This window comes from Gouania willdenowi, chromosome 4 (assembly GCF_900634775.1).
Source record: "Gouania willdenowi chromosome 4, fGouWil2.1, whole genome shotgun sequence".
In the NCBI taxonomy this organism is placed as follows: Eukaryota; Metazoa; Chordata; class Actinopteri; order Blenniiformes; family Gobiesocidae; genus Gouania; species Gouania willdenowi.
In genome coordinates, this window is record NC_041047.1 from 42873029 (window position 1) to 42899626 (window position 26598).

The 26598-nt window shown below is 39.6% G+C and overlaps 2 protein-coding genes across 13 annotated transcripts in view; both read right to left on the minus strand.

The window, feature by feature from the left end:
• The window catches only part of ect2 (epithelial cell transforming 2), a 74523-nt gene extending 72118 nt beyond the window's left edge, over window positions 1-2405 (minus strand). For 5 of the 6 annotated variants that reach the window (XM_028444297.1, XM_028444296.1, XM_028444295.1 and 2 more), the window contains exons 1-2: window positions 2108-2405; window positions 1080-1131 (exon numbers count right to left, since the gene is read on the minus strand). The gene's annotated coding sequence lies outside the window, so the exon portion shown is untranslated. The remainder of the gene's footprint in view (window positions 1-1079; window positions 1132-2107) is intronic. The other variant, XM_028444294.1, reaches the window with a different exon arrangement.
• A 5542-nt stretch (window positions 2406-7947) lies between these two features.
• Window positions 7948-26598, minus strand: part of mcf2l2 (MCF.2 cell line derived transforming sequence-like 2) — a 95235-nt gene continuing 76584 nt past the window's right edge. For 6 of the 7 annotated variants that reach the window (XM_028443438.1, XM_028443434.1, XM_028443432.1 and 3 more), the window contains 6 exons: window positions 25192-25290; window positions 22535-22606; window positions 22140-22250; window positions 21009-21118; window positions 20544-20659; window positions 7948-11264 (listed from right to left, as the gene is read on the minus strand). In XM_028443438.1, coding sequence (XP_028299239.1) covers window position 11264; window positions 20544-20659; window positions 21009-21118; window positions 22140-22250; window positions 22535-22606; window positions 25192-25290 — 509 coding nt within the window. In that variant the 3' untranslated portion in view covers window positions 7948-11263. The remainder of the gene's footprint in view (window positions 11265-20543; window positions 20660-21008; window positions 21119-22139; window positions 22251-22534; window positions 22607-25191; window positions 25291-26598) is intronic. The other variant, XM_028443439.1, reaches the window with a different exon arrangement.

Below are 26598 nucleotides of genomic sequence, written 5' to 3' on the forward strand. Positions count from 1 at the left end.
ATAGTTCTTGCCTATTCTTTATACTATTCAATTGTTGTCAAGGAGTGGCACTAACAATTTTTTCAGAAAACAGTACATTTTTAATTCTTAGGTAATATTTTTTGCATTTATCGTTCTTGTTTAAAACTTTTATTTTGCACACTAAACTGTTCACATATTGTTTGTTAAAACGTAGTTCAATAAAAAAAAAAAAACAGATGTTTTCCCCCAACATGATAAATAATTGTGAATAATAATCATGCTTATTGATCCAAATAATCATGATTATCATTTAGGCTGTCATCGTGCAGCCCTACCTATAGCCTGTGTTAGGTTTTATGCAATCTCTTCATTGACTGCAGGAATTATGAATTGGTTTGTCGAGATCGCTCCAGCTTAAATCTGAGTCCAGTGTGTCACCTCTAGCTTCACAAACATGAATAGATACAGAAAACTGGCAGAACTAAAAAAGTAGGGGTGTCCCGATCCGATATCGGACCGACATCAGCCTAAAAATGAATATCGGATTCAATTTTCCATATCCCGCCCCAAATTCATTTTTCATGTATTTCATTCAAATGTAGAATACTGCAGATATTATGTTGAAGGTTAACGATTATGTAACCAATTGGTTAATAATAAATGGGTCAGTTTTTCTCATACTGTACCTACTGTTGCTGACTATTGTTCTCTGTTTGAGTAACATCACTTGATCAAGCCTTTTCTAACATTCCACACTACAAAATAGGTAATATTTTTTATTTTAAAAAAAAATGCAATAAAAGTATGTATGATTCATGCTGATATCAAATTAATATTGGCCAAAAAGTAAGGCTGCAATATCGGTATCATATCGAAAATTATAAAGTTGTATCAGGACATCTCTACAAAAAAGTTATCAAGAGATAAATATAAAGAAAAAATATCCAACTTTGATCATTTAGATTTCTTTTGGAATAGATATGTACCGATAAATCTCACTCTTGAGAATTTTTAAGTACGTTTTAGAAGAGTTTGTGAAAGGTTTTGTTTGAGGAAAAAAAAATTAAACGCATTCACATTTGTCTGGAAAATTGACACAAAATATTCAATCTGATTACCTTTTGACGTTAGGCTGCCTCTTGATTTAGCTTTGATTGAACTTCTGTATACCTGCACAAAGTCAAAGCTCCTTTTCATTTCTCTTGAAGTGAATTTAAACCCCTACAGTAGTAACAACACTACTTTATCTGTTGCATAAAAACATCCAAGTGGGTTGATTTTCTCAAAATGAAAATTACATTAAAAAACCAAAAACATAATTCCTATAAAGTCAAACTCATTTTATCTCAGGGGCAACATTCAACCCAGTATGATATCAAACTGGATTAATTTAAAAAATAAACATAAAGGAAATAATTAAGTAATGAGTGCCTACGTTGACATTAAACAATGTAAAATGACTACTTACACATACAAAAGAATGTGCTTTAAAGCAAAAGAGTAAGGCACACCTGAAAAATTACAATACAGGGTTTTACTACATGATTCATGTTTTCCCAGTAATTTTCTCTTTTACATTCTTAACCCTAAATGGTATGAGGCAGGCCTCAACTTTGACATGATGTGCATTCGTCACACAGCTCAGTTCTAAATATGTGTAATTGTCTTAATTACACATTAAATGTATAGTAAATGTATAGAGTAGTTTACACACGGGAAAAAAGGGAACAATAATATGTATTTTTTTTCCTGATTCAGTCCAAAAAAGAATAAACTGGGCCTTATGTGGCCCTGAACTAAAATGACTTTGACACCATTGGTCTATTGCTTGCATTGATTCTGTACCTATGCACTTTATTGTTGAACGTAAAAACTTGGCTTTTTAATTATTGGTACACATGTGATGCAGTTAGTTTACAAGAATCAAATCTTAACTGATGAGTAAACTCAGGCAGTGACATTGATAGTAGAATATTGTATCATAGAAGCATACAATCGTTGAAAATATTAATTCTACAATACACGGTAGAATAATCTGTGGATGCTAACGTATTTTCTTTCTCAGCTAACCCCACAGGTTCACTCAACAAGAGCAATACTCAGATTTATGATGTTCTATCAATTTCCATATTAAAGACAAACTTACCGACTGTTTTGGTGTTTAGTGTGATTAAAAATCCACCAGTGGAGCTGATTTGACCGCAGTGGAAGTCCAAGTCTCAAGCTAACCGTGCTAAGCTAGCGAGCTACTAAATCAACCATTCTTTGGCAAGTCTTCGTTCAAATCACTCGTCAAGACACAGCTAACATGCCTTCATGTAGTACTAAGTCCATCACTGACGCATGTTGGTGCTGAGACGCTTCCAACCGGAATCTTTAGGTAGGCTGCTAGCTAACAATTAGTTGTCAGTAGCGCACAGACGGTCGGTGACAGAAAATCTGCAAAAACTCAGTTCAAAAAGAAAGGCAAACAACGGAGCCGAGCGTTGATTGGGTAGGAGTGACGTAGCGCGGCCAACTTCCGCCCAACGAGCAGTCTGATTGGTTCGTTGTTTCAAATCACGATACGCAATGAGTGCTCCCTCTCTGGCTCTCAGTCCGAGGCAGAAAGAAGTGAAGTTAACTTCAGATTACCTCTGCCCCAGAAACAGCCTCTCACCCGGGCTGTTTTGTAGGTTTTTAACCGCATTCCCCCGTTGTTTATTCATAGCTGTGCTCAGAAGAGCCACAACATTATGACCACTCGCAGGTGTTGATAATAATATTGATGATCTCTTTATTAGAGCATCTATATGTGGGTAGCAGAAAGAGAACATTTATTCAGGTTTGACAAGCGCCTCACAGTAAAGACTAAAATTATGTTTTCATCAAAAGTGATTCAAGGAGGGGGAAAAAGATGAGAAGGCGAAGCTCAATAATGCACAAAGGAACTTAACCACAAATGCACAAAAGGACAACAGTAATTTCAGAACACTGCAGGAATTACTACAAAAATATACAAAATGGAAACAAAAATACCCCAAAGTACTTAAAAATACACAAATGACAGAAACATGCATTATATGACACTAAAATACACAAAATGCTCCAAAAAAAAAACAAAACATTGAGAAGGCTCCAAAAACACATGAAATGGAAACAAGAGCACATGATATGATGCCAATAACACAAAAAAAAAAAAAAAAAATGTACAAAAATTAAAAGGAAAAAAATAAAAGGCGACCACAAAAAACACAACACATTTATTGTTTCCTGTGTTAATGCTCAGATTGGTCTAAATTTATTTTAAATGCTGACATAAATGTTGATTATGTGGCCCTCTGGTTAAATATGTAACATTTTTCTACCTTCTTCATGATCTTTTAATTGAACAGCTCCAAGGACAGATGACAAGAGTAGTATAATTTCAATGAGGTTTATTCCAGTTACAGTTTAGCAGTTTAAGCCCACACACAGGTGGAATACAGAGAATATGTCTGTTTTCCTCCATGTCTGTTCTTTCTATTGTCTCCTCTGTGTCTGCGTCTATATATATATATATATTAAAAAAAAAACTCTTCCTTACCCTCCGCGGGTGGTCTCTTTTTTCCTCCAAGCTTGGGTCCTCTACCAGAGGCCTGGGAGCTTGAGGGTTCTGCGCAGTATCTTTGCTGTTCCTAGAACTGCACTTTTCTGGACCGAGATGTCTGATGTATTTCCTGGGATCTGCTGGAGCCACTCCTCCAGTTTGGGGGTCACTGCCCTGAGTGCCCCAATGACCACGGGCACCACTGATGCCTTTACCCTCCAGGTTTTCTCTGAGCCCCTGGTATTTCACTAGTTTCTCGTGTTCCTTTTTCCTGATGTTGAAGTCGCTTGGTATTGCTATGTCGACCACAATGGTTTTCCTCTGCTCTTTGTCCACCACCACAATGTCTGGTTGGTTCGCCATTACCATTCTGTCCGTTTGTATCTGGAAGTCCCACAGGATCTTGGCTCGGTCATTCTCTACCACCTTTGGAGGTGTTTCCCACTTTGACCTTGGGGTTTCCAGCCCATACTCTGCACAGATGTTCCTGTACACTATACCAGTCACTTGGTTATGGTGCTCCATGTAAGCTTTCCCTGCCAGCATCTTACACCCTGCAGTTATGTGCTGGATTGTCTCATTGGCCTCTTTGCACAGTCTACACCTGGGGTCTTGTCTGGTGTGATAGATCTGGGCCTCTATTGCTCTGGTGCTCAAGGCCTGCTCCTGTGCAGCCATGATGAGTGCCTGTGTGCTGTCCTTTAGTCCGGCTCTGTCTAGCCATTGGTAGGATTTCTTGATATCCACCACTTCAGTTATGTTTCGGTGGTACATCCCGTGTAGGGGCTTGTCCTTCCATGACGGAACCTCCAGCACCTCATCTTCTGTTCCCCATTGTCTGAGACATTCACTGAGCACGTCATCTGTTGGAGCCTTGTCCTTGATGTACTTATGGACCTTGAATGTTTCATCCTGGATAGTGGCTCTCACACTCACTAGTCCTCGGCCTCCTTCCTTCCGGCTAGCGTATAGTCTCAGAGTGCTGGATTTGGGGTGGAACCCTCTGTGCATGGTTAGGAGCTTTCGCGTCTTAACATCTGTGGTCTGTATCTCATCCTTTGGCCAGCTTATTATTCCTGCAGGGTTTCTGATTACTGGCAGGGCGTAGCTGTTTATTGCCCGGGACTTGTTCTTGCCATTGAGCTGGCTTCTTAGGACCTGCCGTACTCGTTGGAGGTATTTGGCCATAGCCGCTTTCCTTGTCACCTCTTCGAGGTTGCCATGTACTTGTGGGATTCCGAGGTACTTGTAACTGTCCTCGATGTTTGCTATTGTTCCTTCTGGGAGTGAGACCCCTTCTGTGTGGACTACCTTCCCTCTCTTAGTCACCATCCGACCACACTTCTCTAGTCCGAATGACATCCCAATGTCTGCACTGTATATCCGGGTGGTATGGATCAGTGAGTCGATGTCTAGCTCATTCTTAGCGTACAGCTTGATGTCATCCATGTAGAGGAGGTGACTGATGGTGGCCCCGTTCCTGAGTCGGTATCCATAGCCAGTCTTGTTGATTATTTGGCTGAGGGGGTTCAGACCTATGCAGAACAGCAGTGGGGACAGGGCGTCTCCTTGAAATATGCCACATTTGATGGAGACTTGTGCAAGTGGCTTGCCATTGGCTTCAAGGGTGGTTTTCCACAGCCTCATCGAGTTTGCAATGAAGGCTCTTAGAGTCCTGTTGATGTTGTATAGCTCCAGGCATTCAATGATCCAAGTATGTGGCATTGAGTCGTAGGCCTTCTTGTAATCAATCCAGGCAGTGCTCAGGTTAGTATGTTGGGTTCTGCAGTCTCGAGCGACTGTTCTGTCTACCAGGAGCTGGTGTTTGGCACCTCTGGTATCTTTACCGATTCCCTTCTGAGCTGTGCTCATGTATTGATCCATGTGCCCGCTTATCTTAGCCACTATGGTGCCGGACATGAGCTTCCACATTGTGGAGAGGCAGGTTATTGGGCGATAGTTGGATGGGACTGTACCCTTTGAGGAATCCTTCAGGATCAGGATTGTGCGCCCTTCGGTTAACCATTCAGGGTGATTCCCCTCTCTCAGCAGCTGGTTCATTTGTGCTGCCAAGCGCTCATGGAGTGTCGTGAGTTTCTTAAGCCAGTAGGCGTGTATCATGTCAGGGCCTGGTGCTGTCCAGTTTTTCATACCTGAGGCTCTTTCTTGGACGTCTGCCACTGTGATGGTAACTGGATTCTGTTCAGGGAGGTTGCTGTGGTCCTCTCTCAGAGTCACCAGCCACTGTGCATCACTGTAGTGTGCTGCCTCCTTCTCCCATATGCCTTTCCAGTACTGTTCAGTTTCCAGCCTTGGTGGGTCTGCTCTGTTATTGTTACCCTGCCACTGAGCGTACACTTTCGCTGGTTGAGTTGCAAACAGACGATTTACTCGTCTGGCTTCGTTGTCTCTCGTGTATCTCTTTAGGCGGCTGGCCAAGGCTTGGAGCCTTTGTTTGGCAGTTTCCAATGCTTCAGGTATGGGAATCTGGCTGTACCTTTTGGGTACTTGCTTTTTCATTGCACCTTTCAAGGCCTCTGTCAATTGACTCACTTCTCTCCGTGCTGCCTTGATGTTAGCCTCCAGCCTTCTTTTCCATGGTGGGTATTTCATCTCATGGTTGCTCTTGCGATAGCCAAGCGTCTCTCGGATCACTGCTGCTGTGGAGTATATCAGCTCATTGGTTTCAGTGATGGTTGATGTAGGAATTGCTCTCAGAGCTGCATTCACATCTTCTAGGAGACTTTCTGACGGTACTTCTCTTTGACGAGGTACAACACCAATGCTCCGGCAACGGGGAGCCAGGACACCAGGTCAGAGGGGAGTTAACACCAGCCCCCCCAATGGAGATTGGATATATATATATATACATACATATATCAACTCCCTTCATGACCTTGGGGTCATTCAATCAGTTCATTGTTGTGTGTTCAAACCAAACATATGGAGTTTTGGACCTATCAGACACACAATTAAGAAATACAGAATTAATCCTTTTAAATAGTCACTTTTTTGTGGCCTTACTGTGATAAAAGTTATCCATCTCTCTGTTAAAGTGTATAAAGATCTTAGACAATATTTACATTGTGTGTCACATCACATTTAATTGTATAGGGCACTTCTTCACAGCAAGATTATGAGGTGGATCCAAAAATTGCCACAGACACGAGGATGCAGACGATGCAGGCTTTACATTCAGTGAACAGCCATTAGAAAACAATGATGACACATGGAAGACGGGTCATCATTCATCACTGAGCAGAAGCTTTAGATAAAAACTCTTACTTGGCAAAAGTAAAACTAGATTTCTTCCTTTATGAAGGGAGAAAAATGCTGACGGAAGCAACTAATGAATAAATAAGCAGCTGAATACTTTTTTAAAGGTCAAAATGTCATCTTTACAAAAATATGAAGCCAAGAGAGATTTTAAAACAAATCCTAACTACAGCATGTGAGTGGGTACAAACAGGACAAAACCCTGATTTTAAAAGATGTAAATATTAAAGTTGAGGTTGTTCTGTAAAATTTTAGTGATAAAAGTTTAAGAATTTGAAAGTGATTCATGTGTTACTGTGTTTTCTTACCCTGTCAGAAATGAAATTATGATGCAACAAGTCAATATTGTATAAAATATCATTCATTAGATCTGTAAGTGATTTTTTTTTTTAATTTTCTTGAAACATTAAGTACGGGATACTTTCAATTAGACTTCATTAATACTTCCTGCACTGTCACGGACAGGAGGAGAATTATTTTGCTGTGCATTTACCGTATCATTAGTTAGCCAATAAAAAACAGAACTTCTTACTACTGAACTTTAATAGAGGAAAACAAGGATAATCCTCTGTTTCTATTCAGCACTGTAGCAAAGCTCACCAAAAGTCACAACTCTGTTGAACCTTATTCCTGTCAACCTGAGCAGTGATGACTTCATCAACTTCTTTACTGATTACATTTTAACAACTAGACACAAAGCTAACATCCTCCCTGCAGCAGTGGTCAATGATTTCTTCAACATAGCAGCTGCTGAAACACCTCAATTGTTAGTGCATCCGAAACCAACAACCTGTCTTTTGGATCCACTGTTTAAAGATGCTTTTCCACTGATTAGCATTAATATTGGCAAATTGGATCAACAAATCTCTAATAACAGGTTATGTGCCACAGGCTTTTACGACAGCTGTAATTAAACCTCTCCTTGAAAATCCTAGCCTTGATCCAAGCGATTTACTCAATTATTACAGACCAATGTCCAATCTTCATTTTGTTTCCAAATACCAAAAATAATTGCAGGTCAATTATGTGACCATCTGCATAGGAACAATTCATACGAGGGCTTTCATTCTGGCTTTAGAACCTATCATAGCTGCAGCAACCCCCCAAAAAAGAAAAAGAAAAAAAAGAACAAACAAACAAACTTTCATGTAAATACAATTTATAACAATGACTTTATTTACATTACAGTGGCAAACAATATACAGTACATTCTATTGTTAAAAAGCAAATAACTTGCTGTGTGATGCAATACAATAGTATTTTTATACATGGATACAGTATTTAGCTTTTACCATGAGACAAAATATATACAGCAATTTTAAACCAAGCTTGGTTTGTTTGTATAAAGGTACAGATGGATGTACATATATGTTTATTTACAGCATTAAAATCTCTTCATCCAGCTGCTCCCATCTATCCTCCTAAACCTACACAATACATGTCACAGACCTTCCTTTTACATGGTTTATAAAAGTAGGATTTCCTTTAAATGTAATGGGATTCCAGTAATTTAGTTATAAATAATATGAGGTGAATTAATTTAAATGTCTCATTGTGCATTCAGGGACAGACACATTGTTTTCAGGCTTGTTCTCCACTGCTCTGCCTTAACCACATCCAAACCAAAGTGTAATGATTATGCGTTTGTTGTATATGAGCGTCAGAAGTGACTGTGCTGTTCTGAGGGTAGTGTGAGTGCACCCTTATATTCATTGGCTGAAATGCCCTGACAACCCTCAATAAATTACATTCAGCATGACTTCCCCTCAGCAGGTGTTTGTTGTCCCAACTTTTCTTCATGAATCTGTGGTCCGAGACCATTTTTAAGTTTCAAGTGACAACGCTAACCAATAGCAAATGTAGATGTGTGCATCAGAACAACAGTGTAAGCACATTCTGCATTGGTTTTGAAAAGTTAATATTCCTCACGCTCAGCAGAAACACTGAGTGAAAGAATCCTTCATTGAGATGCAATGGATCAGGATCCTGATCACAGCACAGTGGTAGTTACACAACGGTGCAGACGTGCGAGTAATCATCGTCCAATAATAAGATCCTTGCAGAATGGCGTGACCACTTGAATGCATTTGTACACAAATGTGGTCATAAATACACAAACACTATGACAATACAAGAGCTGACATAAAGTGCAATAAAGTGAGATGTCATTGTGTGTCAAAATAATTTGTGTATTATTCTCATATTCATTCAGCAAACAAAGATTATGTTTCTAATATTGCTTCAATGACTCAGAGGAGAGATTATTTTATGAAGGAAAAGTGTCACTGATTTGGTTTATAACTGTTATGGACGGAAGATCTTGGTAAGTTACAGTTTGGGCCTACTGCTACAAATGTGGGCTCGTAATTTTAAAACTTATTTGGGCCAGATTTGGCTAAATTATGGCAAGTTAACGTCGACTAATCTGCCAAAAGTAACCCATATATAATGAGCCATATCTGTTTGATCTGTTCTTGGCTGACATCTGGTATTGGGAGGGCTTGGTTGTGGCCAGGTTTTGGCAAACAGGAGCAGAGCACCCATGTGCCATCATTCCATGCAGTATGTGGGCCGGGTGAAAATGCCAGGTTTGGGCCCACTGAGCCAGATGTAGACCAGAAGAATGTTGCTATCTGGAATTGGAGTGAGGGTGGGACTGACAGACTGGTTAGAACATACACACACTCATCTCTTGATCAATTAGTGCCAATATGTGCTAACCAAGGATTTAAGTATTAAAGCTGATGGAACAAATTTGGATTTATAATTTCTAGAACATAAAATAACTGAATGTATGATGGATTTTCCCATCACATAATGAAGTGTCACGTTTAAGCAGCAACACATTTATAAAAAGTAGTTTTTTAATCCAAAAAAGGAATTTAAAAGTGAATGAATGAAAATGTAATTCTCTGTCCTCATGTTCAAGAGTTTCATGAGTTTATCATCGGTGTCAAACTCAAGGTCTGCATGCCAAAGCCAGCCAGCCCCAGCATCCTTAGGCTGTTCGAGATTTTGGTTCAAAGATAAAAACTACAGAGAAAACATGATTTGTGTAAATTTAATTTGGATTTTCTCTGCTCATGTAATCACATGCTAGCAGTTATTTCTATTTTTTTCCTCAGTGTAAATGCCTCACTCATATTTCTAATAAACTATTATTTGTGCTTTCTTTTACTTCCCCAACACTACTGATGTAATGTGCATCCTTAATTCACTATTTAGACAATTATTGTACAAAGCTAACAAAATATTCCAATAAAGATTACCAGATTATGTTGCTATTTTTTCTAGGTAAATTGGTCAGAATTAGCTTTTTGAAGATTGTGTAGGCACTGATATCTGCAACGTATTGCTTTGATATTATAAGTGTCTTGAATACATTCTTCATTCACGGCGCAAAAATGATGAAATTGTTCTTTCTTCCTTGATTTTGCTGATTGGGCCCACTTGATATTGAATTGCTGATGGTTCCTAAACTAAAATTATTTTGGCATCTCTGAGGATTTAACAAAGTAAGGCAAAGGAGAACTTTTAGACAACATTGTATCTGCCACCACCACCACCACCACCACACCTAAGTTATTCTACGATCAGTAGATTATCACTGGGAGATTGAACAGCCCCTCTGAGTGACACACGTCCCAAATACCTGGAAGGTATTTGTTTAATGAGGTATTAGGGTCATACATACAGGCTGCAGTGTGTAGATGAGAAACAGGTTGATGTTAATAATAAGGTACAGCTTCCTAGCATCAGGCTACAGAATTCTCAGCTCTGCAGTGGGTATTTCATTAAAAGCAATCCTTGCATTGCACAGCATATTTCCCAGGTTTACTGACTCACAACTCCCTCAACATTAATTCTATAAATTATACTTCACACTAATTATATTAGTATCAAAACAAATGTGCAAAATGTGATCAGAATACTTTTCGAAGCCTTTTCTTTGCTGATGGTTTCCTTGTGTTTACTTCATTCCTAAACAGCTGAAAACATTTGCCTGAAGAAAAGCAGCCAATAGCCAGGCTCGGTGCAGCCTGCACATCAGCACTTTAGTTATTCAGCCTCTCTCTGTGCACAACTTCTCTCTGGACAGCCTCCACATAAATCCGGGCAGTTTGAAGGCGTTCATGCAGCTTCCAAAAGCTGGTGCGTCCTTGAAATAAATATGAAATGGCTTTTCTGGTAAAGTGTTCGGGGTATTAATGTTCCAGCAGATAAACATCAGTGACTTGTATTCCAAGATTTTCAAGGCTTTTCGTCACAAAGACTGACGAGTAAAAGTACTAGTTATGGAAAGACAACAGACAGAAGTCTTTGTAGTTATTTTCCAGTAAAATATGTTCCTTAGCTGTCCTGAGATGCAGCGTGCAGGCTTCACTGTCCTCAGAGGAGATCACAGAAAGATCACCTAGGAGATAACCGAGGAGATCACCAAGGAGATCACTGAGGGGATCTGTGAAGAAAAGGAAATAATCAAGTCAGGAACGGGCTGAAAACATCATGTGGCCTTTAACTCACTCAGTGCCACTGACGAGATATCTCGTCATTTCAAATCCAAACGCTCAGTGCCATTGACGAGATATCTCGCCATTTGCATCTTTTCACGGGGATTACTAGAAAACACCCTGGCGGAGGTCTCTCATCAATATCTAAGCTGTGGGGTGTTGTAGTAACCAACTGTGTCCTGAAGATGGCAACAGTGCACCTTTAAATGAGAGATTAGCCACTGATGCTACCCAGCAAAGGAGGAAGAAGCAGGAAAAGAAGTGAGATTATAGCGATATAAAGTGATATTGTGACTTATCCAGCAGCTCACAGCACAACATACTAACACAGAACATGTGTGGACCTGAGTGGATTACTGATAATGTTGTGATCGTGAGATAAAACCATCAACTAACCGGGCCAAACGGGTCATCCCTGCGTGTCAGGGGGAGGGGGGAGGAGGGGGGGTGTGGAGGTGGGTACAAAATACCCCTAGCCTGTGAGCCAGATAGCAAAATAATAGATGACATGTAGAAAGTAGCAGCGTACCTTTGGATGAGAAATCATCCATGCTCATCGGAGCTCAGAGGGAGAAAGAAAGGCGTTTACGAGACAAAAAATGGCGCTACGTGCAGAGCTGACGTTCCCAACAGCGCACAGCAGCGCACACTCCGACCAGAGCAAGTGTGGAATTCATGGATAATGTGGCGATTGTGAGATAAAACCATAAAAAACGGGGTAAGCAGTGACCCTCTGCATGTCTGGGAGGAGGAGGAAGTTGTGTGTGTGCAGACTGACGGGAGAGAAAGTTGGAGGAACGCCAAAATACAGTAAGAAATCCATTCAACTCTGACCCAGATAGACAAACAATAATAATTTTGCCATCAAAAGTGTGTGTTTTTTTTAGTTTTATATAAGGAAACGATGATCAGATGTTAAAGTTGTCACGAAAGCAAAAAAAAAAGCTTTAAAGTCACTGACAGGGTTTTTTTTTTACAAAAAGGCTTTTTTCTCAGCTTTTTGCTGTGAAACTGAAGATTTGTGTAAAACTTGCTCTATTCAACGGCTGATTACAAAAGAACGAAACAAGCCAGAAACAATTTTTCAATATTTTAGCGGCTTCAATCTTTCAGAATCTGATGTCAGATTTCAGATAGTCAAAGTAGAAAATATGCTGTGGCTCTTTAAAAATCAGTCAAAATGCTCAAAAACGGCTGGTACTGAGGGGGTAGAAAATCTCAGAGTGGCTGGCACTGAATGAGTTAATGAATCTTCCATCCATCCATAGATCCATCCATCTATCTATCGTCACCCATCCAGCCATCATCCATCTAGCCATCCATCCATCCATTAACCATCATCTATCTGTCTATTATCATCCATCCATCCATCCATCAGTGCTAAACAAAAGTACTTCACTATTAATCAATACACAAAAAAGCAGTCAAAAAATAAGCCGCAATAGTGAAAATCTAAAGAAATCTAAAAATGTAAAACAAAGTCATTCTAACTCACTTTTCTCTAAAAAAAATATCTTTCCACAGGCTAATTCGGGGTCATTAGGTTCAGTATGGATGTGTGACTTTACACTCACATTTATATGTTTTTACACCAAGAGATGCAGATGTGACAGGAACAAAGTGGTGTGATAATGATTGAGAAATACAAGACAAACAACACTTTGCATTCCTACAGAAATTAACACAGGACCAAAGTACAGGATTGAACAGCTTTAGGAGCAAGTGAAAGTCTATTTTTAGAAAGCCTTTGAATAAAAAAAAAAAAAAAACCATAACGTAAAATCAGCTGCTTTAAAGAATCTGAGGCAAACATGAAAAGTGAACAGAATGTATGAGACGAAGGCTGCGTATTAAGAATGCAGCATCCTTGGAAATATGAACAAGACTTGAGAAAGATTGTAACGCTAATAATAAAGCGTGGATACGTAGATTTATAATTCATTGAAGTCCTTTTTGTTTTAACCGTCTCCTTTGATTTGGTAATTGCCCATTAATCACTGCTGCTACATGGCGGCACAGTTACACTGAATTAAATATTAATAGCTCACAAGACAGTGAGTTTTTAATTGTTATTAGAATGAGGAACCAATGAAGCTGCTGTTGCACTTGCTTCGTTCCTTTTCTTCAGCTGCACGAGCAAAGAGAATTACAGAGGTTTTAGCACGGCGGCTGCTGGGCAATCATTAGACTGAAGTGTGGAACACTAATGTTACCAATAGAAGCTGGCCTTATGTAACTACCTCTATCTAATTACAGTGAGCTAATCCAACAAATATTTAGGCTATCAGACTTGATCCAATCAGAGTTAGGATGTGAGCAGTTCTTGGGACTGATTGGTTCATAATGTGACTTTATTTGTATTTTTGTTTCTTTGTATCTACAAATTAATTGTTAGTGCACTTTCAACCAAACATTTCTTCTATCAACCTCTCTAGACATGAGTGTAGGAAATACTGTAGGTACAACTGAAGTTTCATTTTCTAAAAAAATAGAATAAATACATTAGAAGAACACATTTTATTTGTCTGTTCTCTAAAGCAGTGGTTCTCAAACTTTTTTGGCTCAAGTACACTAAGTCCAAGTCCCCCCTTTATCTGACTGCAACATTTTGCTTAAAAAAACTATTTAAAAACAACTATAGAGCATAATGATGGAATGAACGAGTGATAACACACATCATTTTCATAGGAATGGGATCCACACAAGGTTCCTGCTGCTTAACAGAAGGTTTTCCTTGCCGCCATGATGAATTCATGTTGGGTGTGGGATACATATGTATGTGCATATACGTATATATGCATATGTGTGTATCCATAAAATGAAGAGTCCGTCCTTAAGACTGCTCTACTGTAAAATGTCTTGAGATACCATTGGTTATGATTTGGCGCTATACAAATAAAGATTGATTGATTGATTGATCATTTTACAGAATCTTATTTTGGATCTCAGTGGAAAACAACAGTCTTTAGTGCAGTGGTTTCCAACGTTTTTTGGATCGTGACCCCATTTTTATATGAAGAATTCCTGCATTTTAGTTGAACGACATTTATATTTTACAAAATGAAAGTATAGAAATAATTAAAAAAAAAAAAGAATAATAGTTACATTTGCAAAAATCTATTTAAATTTCTCAGAAATTTCAAGCGATCCCACAAGTGTTCCCGACCCCAAGGTAGAAAAACACACCTGGGGTGGGACCAAGACTGACATTCTCTCTCTCTCTCTCTCTCTCTCATTTGAGAAACACTGTTCTAAAGAACTTTCTAGAAAGGATTTTAAGAAATAGATACAACATGTTCTGATGATAAGTGCTTTGAAAGGTCAGTTATGGCTCCCATCTCAGCATCCCTGCTCTCCACACACGACCCGTTGCAGTTTGCCTACAGGCCTTTTGGGGGGCAGGTGCTCAGTGAAAAATAAGGGTACTTTATGCGGCATGTAAAACTGATGGCTGCCTTATTATAGCAGTGTGAGATTTAAAAAATAAATCAACATTACAGGCACATGTTGAATGTAATTGCATAATTATGTCAATCTCTTAATAAAATGACTTGACCTTTGAACTGGTACAGTTTCACACTATAGCACTTATCAGTCAATCACTATTGTTTTATTTTTGTAGAATGAACGCACATGGAGAAGTTTTGAACAAGTTACAAGCTACAATGATAGATTAGTGTACTCTTTTTCCCCTGTCAGAACAAAAGAAGTGTACAAAGTATCATTCTGAAGTGAGGAGTGAAGAGTGAGCGTTACCACTCTCTAAAGCAGCATCCTCCTTGGTGCCATGTCTTTAAAGAGTCTGATGACCTCACTATGATTTACCTGGATGTCTTTCTCTAATAGCTGCTTTCTTTTTAATTGTGTCATCTCTTTAGCATACAGCTTAGTGTTGGGGTGGTCAAGACCGGTCTTGGTCTCGAGACCGGTCTCGAGACCAAATTTTAAAGGTCTTGGTCTTGTCTCGGTCTCTGAAGCATTTTGACTCGGTCTTGTCTTGGACTCGGGCTTCCCGGACTCGGGATTTTCCGTCAAGACCGTTCGAGACCAGCACTAATTCCTGCTATTTTTTAACCTTTTTTATAATGTGATATTAACACGGAGAAGAACGGGATAAAACAATCCTTTATTCATTATTTAATCCACCCCGTATAATGACCACAACCTTCCTTAATGTGACTGTGTGTGTGTGTGTGTGTGTGTGTGTGTGTGTGTGTGTGGCTACAGTGTCAGTTTGGACCGCGGAGCGCAAGGGAGAAATGAACTAATCACCGGTAAAAATCCCAGTAAAACTCCAGAAAACAATCACCAGTAATAAATATTATCTCCCTGGTAAAGACAGTAGCTCTAACAACTGGTAAAATGATAAACTGATGATATTACAGCCTGTGAAAGCTGGATAGGGGACGCACTTACTCTGCTTCTGGGTCCTAGTGCCTGCCGAGCGGTGAAGCCTGTTCCTTTTACCGTGTTTACTGAGGTCCGTGTGTGTTTAATAACTCCGTGTGTGTTTAATAAGTCCTTGTGTGTCCGTGTGAAAGTCTGCATGTTTATGCATCTGTCCATCCACTCTTTTCATTATATCCATGTCTTTTAAGGCTTTATTACATAATACCGGCTGTAGTCCGGGCCGCCGCCATCTTGGATTATGTCGTCACCAGCGCGTCATCGCCGCGCATCACAGAATGAGTCAAATAACTGTAAAGAGGTCTTATATGAGTCTATTATCTTTTAAAGTGGTGTTTTTTTGTGTCTTTAGACTCCAATTACATGTATGTATACAATATGTTCCCCACAATATAAACAGGTTCACAATATAATTAATTTTTATAGTTTCTGTTTCCAGAATAATAATAATAATTCTCAACAAGAACTATTGATTAATTTGTTACATGACTTTTCCAGGGTTTGAGTTTGTTTTATTTAGTTTCACATCCACCTGTAGCTCTATGTTTTTTACACTGATGACAACTTGTTTGTAGTTTTATTTCAGAAAGTTTCACTTTTACAGTTACAGTTGGAAACCTTTGTTAATTGAATATCCTAGTTACATTACAGAAACCAAATTAAACTATATCAACTAAGTGAATTAATAAAAATAACCCGTGTAAAGGCTTTTTCAAACTAAAAAAATATCTTGTGAACTCTGTGACCTGTTAAACCTGAACAACTGAAAGAATCAGAATCAAGAATCATTATTTCTTGGCAGAAATGCTTTTAAACACTTGCTGTACATTCAGCTGACATAAAAATCTTGTTTTCAAATATGTAGAATAATTGTGAATTTATCAGTAGCAGTAGTAGTTTTAATATTTTAGTTAATTTTTTGCAGGCACCTTTTTTGTCCGTCAAATGTATTTAAAATAAACTAAAATTAAAGAGAGAATGTTATTTAACTGTTGAACCTTGCCATAATTTTATTTATTTATATATTTTTTTAAATTGAAAAAAAAATGTTTATGGTCTTGGTCTTGGTCTTGGTCTCGGCTTGTCTCGGTCTTGGTCTTGACTCGGTCTCGGCTCCTGAAAGTCTTGGTCTTGTCTTGGTCTCGGTGCATTCTGGTCTCGGGCAAGTCTTGGTCTCGGATAGTGTGGTCTTGAACACAACACTAATACAGCTGCTACATCATGCCTTTCTTGTTCTCCCTCATTCTGGTCATCAGACAGCACTTCTGATTCTGTAACTGTGCATAGACTTGGTGCTGCTATGGACTCTGTTTTAACTGTAGATTAATCTGGAAATTAATCTATCATCTTCTTTGCTGGTAGATGGCCTACTGCTTCCCTGCTGTAGCTGCCTAGAATAGAATATTAACAGTTTTAGTAATAGTCTATTTTTAAGGTTGAATATATCCGTCCCAACTTGTGAAACGCAATATTTTTTAATTATATTTCACGAGTTCACAGACAAAGCTGGTCCCATTGGAGTAATGAAACTATTGAGATTATTACACCTAAATATACTGAATGATTAAATCATCAGCTTGATCTGGTTTAATTATAGGAAATCAGAGAGATATATTTATATAATTCATCAGCATTTTTTTTTAGAAAATTATTTCATTTCAAGTTAGGAAAGAAATAAATTGCATACAATAACACTAATAGTAATACACATGCACAAATAAATTCCATAAAATATCAGCTCATGAACTCATTGAGTCAGCAGTTATTGTAGCCTTTTTTAATGTGTCTAATGTTGATGTATTCAGATTTATTTGTCTTTGTAAAGAATCTGTTTACACTAAGTTGTAATTTCTTTTATTTATTTATAACTTTTGTTTATCGTGATTTTTATCATTATCGTAATAATACCCGAAATTATCGAGATAATTTTTTTTTAACAATATCGCCCATCCCTAGCGTCTAGCTTGTTAAGCAGGTGAGCAGTCGGCTAATTTATGCCCAGCTGTGTGGCATTGAGACAGGCTACTTCACAACAGGGACAAATAAATGTATTCATGTATGTGTTACTTGCTGGTAGGCAGGGGAGGAGGTGTGTTTGGGCCGCAGCTGTTCACTGTCTGCTGCTAAAACACACCTCCGTTTGTGTCCACGCTGCACGTTCACGTTGACAGAGGTGGGTGGGGGTGGAGGGAATATTAATTGGGGCTATAGTATCACATGCTTTTAATCAATGAGCACTTACAGATAATCATGTAAGCAAGAATCACAAAAAAAGAAAAAAAAGGGCACTTGCTTAGTCCAGAGGGCAAAGGGCAGGTGCTTTAGCACCACCTAGTGTCTACCTGTGCACGTCACTGGGCCTAACAGGTCCACAGATGATGCAATAGCATTTGCACTTCACACCGCCCTCTCTCATCTAGACCAGAGGAACGTGTTTGTGCAAATACTGTTCATTGACTTCAGATCTGCCTTTAACTGCATCGTCCCATCAAAACTTGTCATGAAGCTCAGGGCTCTGAACATCAGCTCCTTCCTGTGCACCTGGATCCTGGACTTCCTGACGAACAGACCACCGTCTGACGAACAGACCACCGTCTGACGAACAGACGGTGCAGATCGGCAACTCCTCCTCCACACATAATCTGAGCACTGGGGCCCCCAGAGGTGTGTCCTTAGCCCTCTGCTTTTCTATCTTTACACCTATGACTGTACATCTATGCACAGCTCCAATACAATCATACAATTTGCTGCATCACAGACTGATGAGACGGCCAACAGACAGGAGGTGAGCGCACTGACGTCATGGTGCAGTGACAACAACCTCCTGCTCAATGTCAACAAAACCAAGGAGATTATCGTGGACTACAGGAGGCTTCAGAGAGAAGGACACGCCCTCATCCACATCAGGGGAGCAGCAGTGGAGAGAGTCAACCGCTTCACGTTCTTGGGGACCACCATCAGCGAGGACCTCAGCTGGACACATCACACTGACTTTGTCTTAAGATCAGTGAGACAGCGCCTCTTCTTCCTGCAGCATCTGAGGAGGTTTGGCATGAACACCAGGATTATGTCAAACTTTTACAGATACACCGTCGAGAGCATCCTGGAGTGCAAAGCATTGCAAAGTGTAGTAAGATCTACACAGTGCATCACCAGAGCAGAGCTGCCAGCCCTCCAATGCTGCAGCAGGAGGACAAAGAGGATCCTCTCTGACCCCAGCCAGTCTATTCATGCTCCTGTCGTCTGGCAGGCGGTTTAAGAGCATCCGGACTAGAACCAGCAGGTTCAAGGTCAGCTTTTACCCTCATGCCATCAGACTACTGAACAGTTGATCTGCCACACACACACTTATACACTCGCCCTTACATTCACACACATGCTCACGCTCACACCCACTCACATATACACTCACAAAACATTTACAGTACACTCACTCATTCAGTTACACTCACACACTCACTAGCCTCTTAAAATATACTAATGTGAAGGTCTTCTTGCACTAATTACTGTTACTGTTTTTATTCTGCTCATTTTTTAAATTCTATTTCTATTTTCTTCTAATATTGTAATAAGAATTTCATCACTGGTGATGATGTACATTGTTACAAGTGCATGACAATAAAGAATCTTGAGAATGAATGAGGAAAACCAAACGAAAAAACTCGTTTCGTTCTTTTGTAATCAGCCGTTGAATTGAGCAAGTTTTACACAAATCGTCAGTTTCAGAGCAAAAAGCTGAGAAAAAAGCCTTTATGTAAAAAAAAAAAACCCTGTCAGTGACTTTAAAGCTAATTTTTTTTGCTTTTGTGACAACTCTAACATCTGAACATTGTTTCCTTATATAAAACAAAAAAAAAACACTGAGACCAGGCTTTTGATGGCAAAATTATTATTATTTATCTATCTGGCTCAGAGTTGAATGGAATTCTCATTGTATTTTGGCGTTCCTCCAACTTTCTCTCCAGTCAGTCTGCGTAACTTCCTCTTCCTCCCGGACATACAGAGTGTCACTACGTTCCCCGTTTTTTAAATTGTTTTATCTCACCATCGCCACATTATCCATGAGTTCCACACTTGCTCTGGTCGAGTGTGCACTGCTGGGAACGTCAACTCTCGTACGTAGCGCCATTTTCTTTCTCGTAAATGCCTTTCCTCTCTCCCTCTGAGCTCTGCTGAGCATGGATGATCTCTCATCCAAAGGTTCGCTGCTACCTCCTACGTGTCACCTATTATTTTGTTATCTGGCCCACAGGCTGGGGGGATTTTGTACCCCCACTCACCCCACCCCTCCTCCCGACACGCAGTAATGACCCGTTTAGCTCGGTTAGTTGATGGTTTTATCTCACGATCACAAGATTATCAATAATCCACTCAGGTCCACACATGTTCTGTGTTAGTATGTGGAGCTGGGAGCTGCTGGATACGTCACAATATCACTCTGTAGCACCATAACCTCACTCGTTCCTGTTTCTCCCTGCTTTGCTGGGTAGCATCAGTGGCTAATCTCTCATCTAAATGCGCACTGCTGCTATCTTCAGGGCACAGTTGGTCGCTACACCACCCCACAGTTTAGATATTGATGAGGGACCTCCGCCAGGGTGTTTTCTAGTAATCCCTGTGAAAAAACGCAAATGACGAGTAATCTCGTCAATGGCACTGAGTGAGTTAAACACTGACTAAGTCAGACAGAAGCTACAGCTGCTTCTTGGGACCACCTACTGTCTTTTAGTGACTCAAAAGTTTTGTTGCAATCAAGAAAATAACAAGGTGAAACATACGTCCTGTTTTCAGCTTATTAAATCTGAACATCAGTCACTCACCAGTTTCCCTTCTCTGCTTCCTCCACAAACTGAACCAGCTCACCCGTCTCCAGAGAAAGCTTCTGCGGCTCCCGCGACTCATAGGTCAGCTGCACCCGGAAACGGTTGCTGTCCCCCTTTAAAGAAATTAGAATGAATTAAAATGATGATTTAAAATATACAGAATTGTCTACTTTAATTAATAGTATGTGGCTTGTGCCACTAATGTGTGCATTTTCTGAGTGTTGGTCCTATGCTTATGCATGTGGCTTTGAGTTCATCATTACAGATTGTATTGGATCTGAAGTCACATTTAGCAGACTTGTGGCTAAAAGTCCCCTCTGGTTTTTAATCAAGTGGTCAAAGCCTCCAACTGTCAGAAACCCCATCAGGCATTTGGACCTGCCTTGGTGAGCCTGTGGATCATTTGCATCTCGTATGACACTCTGTTGTAATGTTTCTGCTGTGATTTGATACTCTGCCTACATTTTTATTGTTTCCTTCATCCTCAGAGGAGTTGGAGGATTCTTCTCCACTGGAGGGAATGGTTTCAAAGTCCTCGTTGTCCATGGAGAGTAGACGTCTGTGGGTCCAGCCTGAAGAGCAGAAAGATTCATTACTGACCTTTTATTAACCAGATGAGAAGTTTGGGGCTTGTTTGGGTGCCTTGTTGTAATGTCTACATTTTAATTGATGTGAGTCCAATGAAGAGAATGCTCTGCTTTTTTGTATCTATGTTGAATTACATTGTCCCTGTTAAATAAATAAATGAATAAAACATTTAAACATTTTTTAAGTGACAAGGACAATGACTACGACAACACGGGGATGATCTTTGAGGTGAGAAGTAACTTAGATGGTTCAATCTTTTACATCTGTGTTGAGAAAATGTCATTAGTAACTCTTTTTTGGGTTTACAGATGATTTAAAAGACAAAAGAGAGAACGTTTCTATAGAGCAGGGCAATAGTCCCGGTGCATCTTTACCATTTTACACTGCTCTCATTCCTGCTTACTCGCGGCTTTCTATGAAACTGTTGAGATGACCAGCATTACCATCACTGGTTCCACTTTTAGCAGCAGAGTTCACAAACTTTCAACATGAATATTTCACAGTGCAGGTCTATGGAGGTGTTCTTAAAAACAGCAAGGTCACAGCCATCCCTCATCAACAACCTGTGAGGCAGTCTGAGGTTGGTTACCACTGAAAACCACCAAATGAAGCCCAACAAATACAAATCTTTGTATTTTTTCTCCAAAATCAAGAAGCAACAGTCTCTGTATGTTACTTGTATATATCACAGCATGTAGGTGCATTTATTTGCATGAAATATTCAATGTACACCAAAAACAAAGAAAAGAGAAAGCATACTTTAAACAGATAATAATTAATACAAATATGTTTGTTGAACAGATTCACCCACAAGTAAAATCTCTGTGATCTATTTCACCAACCAGAAAAATATAAAGTATCAGTGTGTATACCAATGATTAACGATGCCAAGTTAAAACACCAACGCACAAAAAGCCATCCCCCCAAATGATTTCCACTAAATTTGAAATTAAATGCAACTTCAAAATGGACAGATGAGTGTCAGCCTGTTGGACCTGCAGTTACCTGGTTGGGACGTGGACCTGGGGACAGTTGACGTGCCTCCAACATGAGAGGGAGTGTTGTCAATCATGCTCTGACGCTTTGCCACGGCAGCAATAGCACCACGCAAAGTATCTGAGGGGAGGCCAAGGACTTTATCCAAACATTGTCAGCACAGTCACACAAAGACAAACTTTACTGCATGGGACAAATCCAGGAAATCTACTCATGCATAACGTCTGTGAACCAAAAATGCCAACAAGCTTCAAGTCCCACAGAGACAAATCACAGAACACGGTCACAAACAGAAAAACCACAGCAATAAAGTAAACAACAATCCACAGAGCAAACCAAATAATTTGGACAAAGGTGGCATGCCTTCACGAATCACACCAAACAGGAGCAGCGCTGTGAAATACCTTCGTAACCAAATGGAGTAGGATCGCTCTTTATTTGATGTCTCTTGCTCTTAATGCTAGCAGAGAGAGGACCTGAAGGACAAAAGATGTAAAAGTCTTCACTCTCTGGAAAGAAACTTTTGTATAAATGGTTCCCTCACATTTGAAAAAGAGTTGCCAGTACAAAATCTAACCTGCTATTGTCTTAACAAAGGGAAATGGATGAAGTGGACAATAACAATTTTTACCCTTTTAGTTAATTTTTTTCCACTTTGGTCCCTTATTGTCTTCAAGAGAGAAATTCTTAAAATCGAAAAATCGCCAGAAGAATATTTTCGGAACAATTTGAAACTGTTTTTGCTTATCTTTACCCTTTTTATCCTAATTTTTAAATGATATTACCCAAACCCCCCATCCTCCCATTTCTGCCACTTTTAAGCCAACATTGACACTCTAATTTGCAACTTTTAACCAATTTATGTGGTTTTTAAAATCTTATTTCAACACATTTTCCACCATTTTGGATCACTTTTTACCCATTTCATTTCTGATTAAAACAATGATTTACTGTGTTTAACGTGGTTATCACAGATTCATATAACAATGGACGTCATTTTGCTGACTTTATTCCCCCTTATAGAAGTCACAGTCATGTTCCCTATGAACATGACTGTTCTGGAATGTTCATGTCACTGTTCAACCACCTTCAGGTACAGCAGGGGTCTCCGGTCTCTGGCACCATTATTTTGGGGATCGCGGGCTAAAAAGTTTGAGAACCACTGCTAGAAAGTACGTACATAAACTGGTCTGCATCGCAACAGGCCTTTAGTTCAATCACAAAAACAAGTGGCATAAATGTTTGATGAGTTTTGTACGGGCTGACTCAACATTTCTGACTGAAGCCTGCAGAAAAAGAGGAAAGATACACAAAGATTTTATCATGCTCCACACACACACACACACACACACACACACACACACACACACACACACACACACACACACACACGTACGTCCCTTCTTTTTAGCATTGCTGCAGTATGTAAAATCCTAACTTAACATAACCTCCCTTAACTCCTTAGCGGCTTTTTACTCAATAAAGACTAGTAACAAATGTAGGGACATTATCTTTTGTTATTGGAGAGTTTTCATGTGTTTTAGTGACTCTGAACGGCAGCCACTGAGGACAGAGTGACAACCATCACTCCGCATCCAGATTGTAAAATGAATTGCATCTGTTCCCTCGACCTTGGATATGTTTCTCTTAAGGCAGGCAAACACTGGGATTTTTGGCCCATTTTAAGCCGATTTTTTCGACTTGTTCGACTATTTTGTGGGATCGTGCGAGTCTCTGCTAGATCGTGTGTCATGCATTGTGTAGTATACATGGGGTCACAAGAAGCGATTAACACCTCACGACCAGCTCCCGATCGTAGGTCGTAAGGATTTCAAACATGTTTGAAATCCAGTCGCTCCTTGTGAGGGTATCTCACAGTTGAAGCAGTGCCATGGACCGGCTTACAGTAAACCCTCACACTGCGCATGCGCGAACACCGTAGGACCGCTGTAAAATTGACGGACTGTCGTGCCCACGTCTGTCTAGCCAGCTCCTGGACCATCACATCGCCGTCTTTTCTTTTTTAAAGCTCTTTTTGCTGAGATTTGCGAGTGTCACTCCACTTCCGGGTTGTTCTTCTTCGTTTGTTTTAATGGTGACGCTTCAGTGTTCTTCTTCTTCTTCTAATTTGTACGTTGTATTTCCGGAAACAAGACCCCGACGTGTCGTGTATGTACATACAGTGTGAGCAGTCAGATTGTGTCAGAGTGTCGGTCCATACAGTGTGAAAATATGCATCGTGAGCTGCGCACATTTGGGCTCTGCGTCTGAGTCGCACAGTTTGAGATGGAGCTGAGTGCAACGATTGAAAAAATCACACAGTGTATCCCAGCCTTTAGGTTTACACATGATGTATCCCATCTGTTCTCACTCTCCCTATGACACCAGCGTGTGGGGCAGACCCTGCACAGAGGGTTGAAAGTGGTCCGTTCCTCCCAAACACATTTGTGCGTTTAAACTGTTGCTTCTTCACATCAGTCTTCTTTTTTCCAGTTGCTTTGCTGTGTAACTGCTGTGCCTAACACTGTGATGGACACTTCTGCTGGGACGTCCACCAATACACTTTCCTGTCAGATAGTGAAAGCGTGGAAACTTTTGATGAGCAGCTCGAGCAGCCAATAGTAATTGCCAAAATAGCTTATTGAACACTGTGTTTGTAGAAAGATATGTGATTGGCTGACATCTATTGTCAAGCTCCTGGATTTCTAAATGTCTTATACAGGGCCAGGAGAAGGATAAGAGATTCACTGTCCACTCAGAGCACTTAGATTAAGATATGATCAGAGATTATTATGGATTTTGAACCAAATGATGCCAAAAAAAACGTACATACTGTAGCTTTAAGACACTTTGCTCATAAACAGATTTACTTACCTCCACAAACTGAAGAGCAAGATTTTTAGTAAGATCTTCACTTGGTCATTGTAAGTCTTAGATGCACCATTACTAATTACTAATCTGTAAACCAATCATTGAATTTACCATGTGAAAACTGTGTTTTGAAGTTATAAAGAGAGTGTGAGAAACAAAAAAAAAGGATAGGACTATAACAGTGGGATACCTTTGGTGTGTCGCGTGGTGAAAGAGGAAGAAGAAGAGGAGGCAAGAGTAGAGGTAAGAGAAAAGCGACGAGGAACATCTGCCTCCTTAGCAGCAGGATCTAAAGGGAGAGAAAGTGTCAGAGGAAGGACATACATGAGGAAGGACAAGGAGAGCACACAAAGAAGAAGATATTAGAGAGCGACTGAAACATCATCAATGCAAATGAAAGCATACAGCTGAAGGAGCAAAGATTGAATTTAATGGATGTATATTTGGAGTAGGGACGAATGAAGTAGAAAAGGATGGACAGAATTAATGCTTTTAAAGAATTTGAGTTTAAAAAAATAAAAAAGTTCCAGTTTTATGAAAACTACCAGTAATGCATCCACGTTGAAAAAGAAAGACTTTTTAAAAATCATAACCAGATCAATTAGAATGTATTTAAACCAGAGACCAATGTTGCAGGTTTGATGGAAACAATATGAAAAGCTGCAGGAGTTTATGGAGACACTCTGGGATCAGAAAAAGGGAATAGAAGTCTGTGCAGAATTCTAAAAACTGTCCCATTGAGCTGGAGATGAGGGATGTGAGAAAAACTGATGCTACAATGCAGACACGAGTTGCAATTAATTCACCAGCATGTCTGCAACAAAGTGTCATATACACCTTGAAATTAAAGAAATCTTTCTACACACCAACTTAATGTCTGCTTATGTTGGTACAGAACTCACAGTCACATTAAATGTCCTTCAGTACGTCTAAAAACACCGGAAAAAGTCAAGAGGGGTTTAACACTGAGCGACATTTACAGCCCCACGTCCATCCACCTCTAAAGAACGCTAATCTACTCACACATTTATCTTGTACACCCACAAATTACAGACTCTGCCTCACACATAAATTCAAGCTAATGTCACTTCAGAGACTTCCAGCATATAAACACATACATATAAAATAAGATGATCAATATCACCATTTGCATGAAAAATTATTTTAGTTTGGGCAGTCCATTTTATACACATTTTTAGATACATATTTGTTTCTGTTTTTATGAGGTTCAATAAAATAGATAAAATATAAAAGTATCAAAGGCTATGCAGTTTAAGATAAGTTAAATTATTCTCTTAATATTAAAGACTAGTCGACTGAACAAGTTACAAATACTAAGACCATTTTGTAATTCTCAACATTTAAATAATGAATCCTGCAAAGGCATGATAACTAACCTCACAGACACTTTAAAATAAAATAAAAAAATGCTTTGTTTACAATCTTACACATGCGTCGGCCTCCAATCACCGTGAATCCCACAGGTGGGATGATACATTGTGCAACAAGATATAGCGATATTAAAACGTCACAAGATGTATCACCGAAAGTATGAGTGGTATCATGTGGGAGAATATTCCACACAATGCACTACACT